Source organism: Sceloporus occidentalis, unplaced genomic scaffold (genome assembly GCF_023333645.1).
Source record: "Sceloporus occidentalis isolate IW3139 unplaced genomic scaffold, rSceOcc1.0.p SCAF_370, whole genome shotgun sequence".
NCBI classification, from domain to species: domain Eukaryota; kingdom Metazoa; phylum Chordata; class Lepidosauria; order Squamata; family Phrynosomatidae; genus Sceloporus; species Sceloporus occidentalis.
The window spans coordinates 278727-289423 of record NW_028317350.1 but is presented as its reverse complement, the minus strand read 5'-3'; the positions used below and the strand labels follow the sequence as shown (position 1 = coordinate 289423).

The following is a 10697-nucleotide window of genomic DNA, read 5'->3' as shown; positions in this document are numbered from 1 at the left end:
TACAATAAGAACTTCCAGATGTTTAATTCCAAATGGATTTCTGTCATTGAGATTAATTAAGGAGGATTCGAATTTAATTCCATTACAGGGAAGTGCTCTAACGAGGCAGGCAAATTAATGTTTAATGTCTGGGGCATTCAGAGCTGTCCTATCCAGAGTTGATGAGTTTCTGACTGGCTTCTATCTGATTTCCGTTTAAGTCTTCCCAGGAGGAGAACAGATTTTCAGAGGGTGATGAAGATATATTGAACTTGGAGGACGAAGTTTTTAACCCGAACATGACTTCTTTTAAGCATGATAACGTGGAGGAGCTCTACGAACTGCTGGAAAAGCTGGGCAGGTAAGGACAAAAAATATATATATATAATAATTTTAGAACTAAAGATGTGTTATTTGTCTTATTTTCAAACTCTATAGCGCAGTATAGGAAATGGTGTAGATTCCAGCCTGGTGAGAGGTTGGCTTCAAAAACAAGATGCCTGCCCCCAGCTTTCGATTAAGTACATATTATTATTATTATTATTATTATTATTATTATGTTATATTTTATATAGAGCACCATCTCTATGCATGCAGCATCAATACAGTGGGGGCAGTGTGTAAGCCCTAGTCAATGCCCATGGGCAGCTGCTTTAAGGGTCCTTGGTGCAGGCTTCATAGGACTTTGTTGAGGTATAACTGGTTACCCAATCCGTGCATTATCACCCTGTCACTGTTTATCTGATTGGTCGCTTCCCTCACGTTGTACAACCATTGCTGTAGTCAAACATAAGCTTTGTTGCTCTGTTTAAAAGGACTTTAGGTCCTCAATGCCTCACCAGCTGTCCTTCTGACTCCCACCTCTGCTTTCATGTGGCCTTCAGGAATTCCAGAGTCCGAGAGCCTGGATGATGGGTCTTATAGTCTCAATAAAATTGTCTTGTGTATGGCATGAATCCATTCTATCTGGGTTATTAGACTTGTTATTATGCAGCTACTGCCCGGCCTGTGACTCAAGTTCTGAATTATTAAATGATCAGAAATTAAGCCTGCAATGCATATAAAGCAGCGTATTTCTAACTAACTCTGACGTGATTAATTTGGCAACCCCCAAGGAGCCTGGTATTCATTCCCACTCGTGGGAGAGGCATTACTGAAAAGAAACTAAAATATGTATATTATGTTCCATGGAAGATGCAGAATATTGACAAACGGTTAAATCGAGTATCTTGAGCTCTGCAGAAAAAGATGTACGACGGTAACAAGGAGACCTTTAAGGATAAGGTTTCTTGTTATAGTTGTAGAACTAATTAATTTTCGTCAGAGAGGCAAATTTTTGATAGAATCATGGTAGCGTTCTCCCTTTTTAGATGACGTGGATTCTAGAACTCTTCCCAACCAATGCGACCCAACTGAGCCGTCCTATAAGTGTGATATCCTCGTTGGGGTGTTAAGTGTCTTCTTCACTCTTCTGTCTCTGCAGCGGGCACTTTGGTGAGGTGAAGAAATGCAAGGAGAGAAGCTCGGGCACCCTGTACGCCGGCAAGTTCATCAAGACACGCAAGTGTAAAGGCAGCCGACTCGGACTGGACCGCGAGCAGGTGGAGAGGGAGGTTTTCATCTTGCAGCAGCTAGAACATCCGAACATCATGAGACTGTACGACGTCTTTGCCAGTAAAGCGGAGATGGTTCTGATCCTGGAACTGTGAGTTCTGAGCAGTAAAAAAAGTCACTGTGTTTTGTAAAGGTGCTGTTCCACCTACTCTAATAAACTTAACGCTGTTGAACCTCCAAAATCTTGTCACACAAAAGTGGACACTGATTGGCTGCTCCACACGAGCTTAAAACAACGATTCTTTAGAGTTTCTGTATTCAAAACGCAAATGCCATAAATCCAGAATATTAGATCTCTAAATACATTTGGCTCCATTGTCTCTGAGGAACTTCCTCAAACCTGTTCTAGGCTCTGCAGCTTTCATCGCCTTAAAGGTCTAACAGAGAGAAGCGTAGAATCCTCCGTGCTGTACGCGTTATTATAACACTGTGAAGAGGGGGCCGATATGAGCTGTTATTAAACAGCTGATATTAAACACCAGCTGTGCATTCCATTTAGAGGCTACGCCTGAATCTGTCCATTCAGAATTTATCCTGCTAGAAAATAAATAGATGAAATGCGAGGGGCTGTGTATACACAGCTGGGTGCGATTTGGGTGGCCTATTATTTATTATTAATTGGGGACACTTGTATCTTTTGTTGAGAAAAACAATTTTTAGGCAATTTCTAAAAAGTTAGAAATCATCCTTTTTGTTTATACAATGATGTTTTCAAGTATACTTAGTGTCGAAAATCCTATTCCCCCCCCCCCAAAAAAAAGTCTCACCCCTGCAAATTAGAGTTATAGTTGGCCTCAAATGCTCAGTTTGGGTCTTGATCCACCATTAAAATACTTAAAAAGCCTGGTCATTGATCTTGATGATGCCTGTGAAGGACCAGTTCCTTCCAGTCTTTGCCATACGCTGTTTATAGGAGCATGCCTGCCCTGATAATGAAGTTGACCCAATCACATGTCACGGAGTTGTTGATCCGTAGCATCCCACGACCGACCTCACATGCCTACGTGAGCACCTTAAAAGTTATCTCGCTGTTCTCTGTGTCACGGATGTCCTTTGCTGGTTCTGCAGTATCCGTGGTGGCGAACTCTTTGACTTTATAGCGGAGAAGGAAGCCCTTTCTGAAGAGGACGCCATAGAGTTCCTGGAGCAGATACTGAAAGGAGTTGCCTACATGCACAGCCGACGCATTGCTCACTTTGACCTCAAGGTAGGATGTCTCTCAATGGTTTTATGGAAGTGTTTTATGTTTGTGTGTGGGGGGTTATCGGTGGGATAAATATTTAGATCCACCTATAAATTTCTCTCGATAAGAGTGCCTCATTTGGTTTTAGGAGGATCCTCATCATCATGATGTCATAATATAAAGGATATATTTGATCCAATACCTGGATGTCCAGAAGGATCCCTTTACTAAACCACAATAAACTTGTAAGGGTTTGGTGCAGCTCAACAAACACCACACCATAAGCTTACGTTACGTTTTTGATACAAGCCTATGCTGCCACCTTGTGTCTGGGGAGAGTAGCACACCACAGTATCTTTACGCAACATATTTCGACACTTCTTAGTCAACCACACACTGGCTTCCAAAAATAGAATCTTACCCGCTATGTATGCATTCTGATGGTAAGATCGCTAGATCAAACCACTTCCATTTGCCATCTTTCCTTTTGTTAACATGGTAATTATCGCACATTCGAGGTACCTTTTATAAAAGGAGCAGCCTGTGACTATCCCAAAGAAGGTATGATGGATTTTGGATGGAAATGACACTTAATTCTATTGTTCTTCAGATGAATAAATGAAGAGGTAAAGATACAGCGCACTTTCAAGATAACACATTTCCTTTCTATTTTCTTGTAGCCTGAAAACATTATGCTGCTAGAAAAAGACGTTCCCCACCCCAAGATAAAGATCATTGATTTTGGCTTGGCCCAGAAGATCGAGGATGGGACAGTATTCAAAAGTCTGTGTGGGACCCCACAGTACATCGGTACGGTCGGCAGGAGAAATCATTGCTGTGCCCTTTGTTCATTCATTGTATGCAGAGGCAAAATCATCTCTTCAATAAGGCTTCTGGCCTCCAAAAATAAACAAAATCCTGAATATACTTTTTTAAATAGACAAGGAAATTGTTGATTTAATTAAAGATTATACTGTGTAGCTGAGTTATTTTACATGGCGTACAAACACCGTATATATGGCAGCGACTCGTAATCTATAAAATGTAAAATTGATAATTTTTCACTTTCCTTTCTATGTTTTTTTTACTATTCAGCTCCCGAGGTTATAAACTATGAACCTTTGGGTCCCCCCACCGACATGTGGTAAGTACATTTAGCAATTTACCCCAGTTTATAATCCTTAACCAGCCTCGTTTAGAGTTAGTTGTCCAATTACTTTAGGTACGAGCAGCTGCTTCCTAAACGCGCAGGACCTTAAGCATGGTTTATTATATATATATATTAAAAAAAAACACAAACAAAAATCTTCTGTAGCACCATAACATTCTTGAGGACCATTGGTGCGTTTCAGATCAGCATTTTTTAAAATTGTTTTATTTTATTTCTGCAGGAGTATCGGAGTCATCACCTACATCCTGTGAGTAAAATATTTTGTTTTAGTTAACCCCTTAATGACAAAGCCCGTACATGTACGAGCTCAAAATGCATTGTTTTCAATGGGTTTAGGGACCGCCCATTGTCCTTAAGGGTTTAAACAGAAAGCACTGTCCATGCATTCTCCTTTTTCCCTGGATTATTGACCAGAAGCATTAAAAACAGTAGTGAAAATTAAAAGAACAGAAAGCTAACAGGTATTGCTGTTTTTTCTTAGAAGGTGGGTTAATGAATGTATAGGTATGACTGTTTGCCCAACCAAGAGCGGGACATGAATCCTATGGACCTTAAAGGTTTCAGTTTTATGTCCGTTTATGCCATCATGTAGGGCCAACAGTATGAAGTGTGGGCCCATGGAGTCACCGCCAGCTTTGGCCGACAATTTCCCCCAAGACCAATACTACGATCATTGTTTTGTACAGCATGTCATGCTTATCTTTCCTGCTTCATCATCGCAGACTCAGCGGTTTGTCACCCTTCCAAGGAGAGACCGACGCAGAGACCCTAACCAATGTCGTATCCGGTAATTTCGAGTTCGATGACCGATACTTTAAGGACACAAGCGAAATGGCCAAGGATTTCATACGGCAGCTACTGGTCAAAGACCCAAGGTTAGCACCTGTAAATCGTCTCAACGTATTAATAAATCGAGGGCTTTTCTACCAAGGCTGGTTGCCTGTCTCTAGACTTAGGTTTTGAATAGGGGAGAGCAGCACGTTCCAACAGACCCTCTTCCAATCGTCAAGTTGCAAGACACCAATCCGTATGTTGCTTTTAAACGCTTACAGACAAACCCCTAGTAGATTTCGTTGTAACTGCCATCTAAGTTGTAAATATTTCAAAAAGGGCAGTTAATATGCATCAGTAAAAGTTTGTGTTTTAGCTGTTGGTTGTTCGGAACTATTTTTTTGTTGTCCTTTTAGTCCCCGTTATTAATGAGACATTCCATTTGTGTTCACTTCTCCAGCGACAGGCTAACGGCGGTGGAGTGTCTCATACACCCCTGGATAAAGGTGAGCTGATACTCGCTGTATGCACCATGGGCTTGGCCAGCAGCGTTGGGTTTGGTGGCTTTTTTGGATGCGAAATTATTTCCGAAATGGAGTGATAAAACTCATATTAATTTTGTGTTTTCTTTCCCTCAACAGCCATTGACAAGGAAGCAAGCAATGAACAGGAGCCGTTCTTCTATTAACATGAAGAACTTCAAAAAGTTCAACGCGCGGAGGAAGTGGAAGGTGAGGGACCTGAAGAAACTCTCTATAGAACCCCCACAATGACAAAAAGACACACAAAGGGGATGAAAGTCTGACATGAAAAGACAAAGAGGCAGCTCAAAGCTTTTACATTGTATCGACTCTCCAGCGGTCAGAACCCGCTACATCCCCTTGTGCCATCAAAAGTACAGTTAAAAACCAGACTGTAAAATGTGTTGGTTTCTTTCAACACAATACATGATAAAACTTTAATGCCGACCCAATGAGAGACTAACTTTATAATCGGTGACTCTACTTATGTGCTTAATGTGTCCTTTACCTCCTGTTTCAGCTATCGTACAACATGGTGTCTGCATGTAACAGACTGTGTCGCATGAAACTGCTCTGCAGCCCCCGGAATGACCAGGAGGAGTTGGTCAGTAATAATACAGGGGTGGGGTATTACACTCAACGATCAAACACTCGGGTCTGGATCTCCCTAGGCTGCTAATTGCTTGGCCCCCCCCAGAGCGTGCTTGGCTGGCAGAGGGGTGTGGCTATATGATGGCCCTGCCCCCACTCTCACATGTCCCTCCCATTTATTTGACCTGTCCATCTCGGAGCGCAAGCACTTCCGATATATTTAACCCTTTCACTGCTAGCCGCTCTCACCCCAGCCGGAATTTTTTCGCTCAAGTAAACAATTTTTAACATAATTTTTCTTTCTAATTTAAACAATTTTAGCGGCAGTGCGAAAGCGACCAGGAGGATGAGAAGACCAAACCCGTCACCCTCTTGCGCAGGCGTCTGAGCAGCTGCTCCTGAGCGGGGCCGACTCTTCCGAAGGCTATCCGTCCCTGAGCGTGTGGCTCCCTCCTTGGCTGGTTGCGCAGCCGGGCGCCGCAGTGTTACAGACAGGTTCCAAGAAGACTCGCGGGAGAGCGGATATGCTGCTAGAAGGAACCAAAGAGGAGGCAAATGGGGGGCTTCCAGAAGCTGATATTTTTAACCCCTTCAAGCCTGCTCCACCTGCATGTCAATAATTAATGACCGAACAACAGAGCAAGCATGCCGCATGGCTTTAACCCTTCAGTCACCAAAAGGGATCCTGAAAACCTTGTTCACCAAACATGCCTTGATTTAGCGATTTTATGTTTTATGAGTGCTTTACTTTATCACGACCGTGACTTATTATTATGTGAAACTCTACGTTACCAAACCATCCACTGAATGTATTTCTCGTCGAGCCACCTACGTAACCATCTTACAACATTTGCATCATCATCTAGATCTTGCACAGCCTGGAAACGACAGGAATTAGTCACATGGCACTAATTTGCGGACGGATGGTTCATTTCTTTTTAAGATTTTAACCCAATTTGTGTAGAGTTGTTATTTCTAAGTAAAATATAAAACCCCAATACATGTTTGAAGAATGCTCTTTCCCAGAGTAACATTTCATCGTAATCTGTAGGTAATGGTTTTGCTACACACTCCCCCACCACCTGTTCACTACAAAGAATTGACCTCCGTATACAAAAAAGAAAAGTATGTGATGGGGGTCCATAACACGCTTTCTTCGAGTCTGATGAGGGGGCATATCAACAGATTTACTTTCAGATGGGAAAACAAAGATAAGTTTGGCTTGGAGTCTCTGAGTAAAGTGCTGCTTCCCTGGGTCTCCAGGTCATTCTCTGGGTAAGGGGGGGGGTGTTTAGCCATGCACATTTTACCTCACTGTCTGGGGCTAGCCCGTCCTTAGCCACACTCCCCCAGATAAAATAGAGCTTTTGGTAGCCTGCCCAGTTCCCAGGGCTTACCAACTTGAGGCCAATGTTGAGTATGGATCAGGCCTAGGGCGGCAGGTCCAGGGGGTGGCACTACTTCTGGTCCAAATCTTTCTCTTGGTCGATCAAACCCCCTTCCCAACCATTATGCTTTGGACGCTGTGCCAGCTCAGTACAACCTCCATAGACTTTGCTAAAAGACATTGCGCTTCTTTAGGAAGCCGGCGCTCTGTTTCTTAAAGAAATGTAGCGCCTTTTATTGTATAGGAGACGCAGACAATGGAGATGGAGGGGACTCGGGGTGCTGTTCTTGGTCTGACTCAAAGGTAACTACAACACTGGTGTGGATACCGTAGGATGACGACAGTAAATGAGTGCCCAATAACCTCTGCATACATGAACCTGGGTGAGTGTGTGAGCATTACTGTCTATGAGCAGCAAGCAATTATAGCACCTGCTGGGCTGCTCCATATGTAGCACCCAAAGTGTTTCACAGATGTCGCTTCCATTGGATGACTTGGAGGACCCCTTAAAAGCCTGCACCACCCATGGTGTGAAGTTTAAAGTTTCCACAGAAACAGAAATATGCATTTATGTGAGTTCATATAAGGGACAGCAGGGCAGGGCTTTAAGTCCAGTGGACAAGCAAATGGCCCAGAAGTAGGGCCGGCCTTATCATGGGTCCAGAAAGGTCCATTGGACCCAGGCGTCACTTAGTGGATGGTGGCAGTGGCTTGCGTGCTGCTTCTGACCAAATGAGAACCACAAGGAAACAAAGATCAACTGAATATCACCCCCAGAGCCTGCAGGTACAGATCAAAAGAGAACAACTTGGAAACATGAGATCAACTGAATGACATGTGCAAATCATACATTGCGTGTATAGATCAAATGAGAACCATCGAGCTTAACAGAAATGTCTATAGAATGTTTTTGAAACATCTTCACAAGATCTACAATTTTAATCAAAATAAATGTATGGATGTGTATAATAGAGTGTGTGTGTATGTACTGTATGTAACTGTATAATAGAGAGGTTGTGTGTGTGTGTGTGTATGTACTGTATGTAAGTGTATAATAGAGTGTGTGTGTGTATGTACTGTATGTAAGTGTATAATAGAGAGGGTGTGTGTGTGTATGTATGTAAGTGTATAATAGAGTGTGTGTATGTATGTACTGTATGTAAGTGTATAATAGAGAGGGTGTGTGTGTGTGTGTATGTATATATGTACTGTATGTAAGTGTATAATAGAGAGTGTTTGTGTGTGTACATGTATGTATTGTATGTATGTATACGTGTATAGTCTTGGAGAGAAAACCCTGGAATGAAGCATTGATGAAAGGGCTACATGACTGAGCACTGAAAGGCATTAAACTATACATAGTGCAGGAGTTTTATTTCGAAGATCAGGCAAGAGTCCTGAATTAGTTACATATTCCTCATTCTAGAAAAGCCCTGGTTCTAAGCAGTCATAACACTTATGGGGTATGAAACAGTAATGGCATACAGAGCACAGGGTTAGGTTATTTAAGACTAGATAAGAATTCTCATTATGAGGGGTAGTTGCATGTTCAGTGACAGCCCTGGCACATGAGAGGGAGGTCATGCGATATAAACGGAAGCACTAGAAAGCTGCCAGCCCTCTTTGGATAATTTACCACATGGATTCCCCTCCTTTATTCAGGTTAATCTAAGTGGCCATGGTGGGGGTCCTTGAGGTCTGACTGTCAGTGCAGGAGTTTGCTGTGCGAGGTATTTTTGTTTGTGTGTGTTTGCTACAAATTCAGTATATTGTATCATAATTGCCCTAAGTAACGACAAATTTGTGTAGACATGTTTTTTCAATTAAAAGAATAGCTTTTAATGAAAGCTCAGTCTGCGTGCAGTACCCCCAGTCTACCACTAGATGGAACTCAATATTCTTCATATGTTCTTTATTACTATATGTTCTTCTTTATATGTTTTTTTTTCTGCCTTATTATACAGTAGTAGACCTGGCAGGATTCCAGCTGCTTTTGCAACTTTGTAATGATTTTCTTAACAGTAAGTTCTAGAAGTTGTTTATACCCAAAGCATAGTTATCCTTTACAGCTCTGGCAAGAGATGCACACAAAACACACTTATTTCCTAGCAGGCAGTCTGAATCAAACCAGAACACAAGTGGAATATTACAATCTTTGCAGTACATTTAGTCTATTTTGCTTTTATTTAGAGGAAAAAGAAAAAAAAGTTATGGGTATCTGGAAATTTTTGTTTAACCCCTCAGATATTTCAGGTGCTCGAAGACAATGAGACCGTTTTGAGTTCCTGTGATGCAGATAATGTTTGGATTGATGAAACCTTTGTCATACAAGACTGTCCAGGTGTCCTAAGCCCCCCCCCGTCCCTCTTTTTCCTCCCCCGATGCCCCCTTTTCTAGGAGCTCAGAATTTTTGCTGGATATGAGGGTATCACAGGGTTCTACAGCCCTAAAAGCCCCAATAATATGTATAGAGACAGAAGGAGGTGGCATTATAAATTGTCAATAAAATGTATTCAAGTACTTAACGCCACTCAGTCATTTAAATACCAAGCAATGGGGCACAAAGTCACATAAATAATAAAATAAAGCTACACCCCATAACCTCTAACTACACCCCCTAAAACAAAAGTGGCCCTTCTGCTAAGTATTTTTTCCAGCAGACAGCGAGGTAAGAGGGAACGGGTGCTCGGCGCTTTCAAAATGACATGCTTCAAACATTAACCCTCTGATGATTAGCCCATCACAAAGATTGTATCACGGTGACTCGCTAATGGTAGCGACCAAACGGCTCTAATAACAGTCCTTCTGAAAACCGTGACTTGTCAGGAGGCGACAATATTTGAGACAAAGTCACCTGTATTCAAGCAAGGATTCCGGCTGTGATATAGAATGTGTGGGCGGAATATAAAGGAAGCAGCTTTGGACTGGGTGACCTTGAGAATCTGCCCATTTACCATAAGGATTCCTAAGTGCAGTTGACCACATAGCGAATTTACACAAATTGTCCTATATGTGTAGTTTAAATGTGTGTGGCTAGCAAGGGGTTAATAGCAGCTTTTCTTTTCTTCTTCTTTTTCCGAAGGTGTTTCCATTCCATGTTATTTGACAAACAGGTTGGTATGTTGATGTGCTTCGCAAGATTTGTTACAGTCAAAGTTTTGAGGATAAATATTTAGTAACGAAATACCCAAAACAAAGCAGGAGCAGAAGAATTTAACCAGCTCAGCAGGCTGCTCCGCTTACACGGGGATCGGCGGCCACACGCGTGCCGCGCAGGGATGGCGGGTTGCCAGACACGTTCTGCATTATCTCCTGTGCAGAAGGGAATCAGGGCCGGCCAGCCTGGGGCATTCCAGCTGCTGGGGAACTCCAACTCCACAATCCTCAGCCAGCCATTGGCCTTATAGTCCCAATACAGTTTGATTTTGTGAGTTCATAGAAACATAGAACCCGCCTGCAGATCGGCCCCATCAGTTGTAG

General features: G+C 42.5%; 1 protein-coding gene across 3 annotated transcripts; it reads left to right on the top strand.

Moving 5' to 3' along the window:
* Positions 1 to 278: 278 nt before the first annotated feature.
* LOC149273523 (death-associated protein kinase 2-like) lies at positions 279 to 6232 on the top strand. Of its 3 annotated transcripts, none has more exons than XM_089506213.1 (11): positions 279 to 340; positions 1463 to 1684; positions 2662 to 2800; positions 3457 to 3586; positions 3872 to 3920; positions 4168 to 4194; positions 4670 to 4822; positions 5179 to 5224; positions 5360 to 5449; positions 5760 to 5843; positions 6152 to 6232. In XM_089506213.1, the coding sequence occupies exons 1-11, from the start codon at positions 279 to 281 to the stop codon at positions 6230 to 6232; spliced, it is 1083 nt and encodes a 360-aa protein (XP_089362339.1). The 3 variants fall into 3 exon arrangements, with proteins under 3 accessions (XP_089362339.1, XP_089362338.1, XP_089362337.1); XM_089506212.1 differs by having other exon boundaries at positions 5760 to 5861; positions 6158 to 6232; XM_089506211.1 differs by having other exon boundaries at positions 5760 to 5894.
* Positions 6233 to 10697: the final 4465 nt, after the last annotated feature.

Coding starts and splice junctions, on each gene's coding strand:
- LOC149273523 (XM_089506211.1), top strand. CDS start 279: ATGACTTCTTTTAAGCATGATAACGTGGAGGAGCTCTACGAACTGCTG. Junction 1,685..2,661: donor ATGGTTCTGATCCTGGAACT/GTGAGTTCTGAG, acceptor CTGGTTCTGCAG/TATCCGTGGTGGCGAACTCT. Junction 3,587..3,871: donor TGGGACCCCACAGTACATCG/GTACGGTCGGCA, acceptor TTTACTATTCAG/CTCCCGAGGTTATAAACTAT.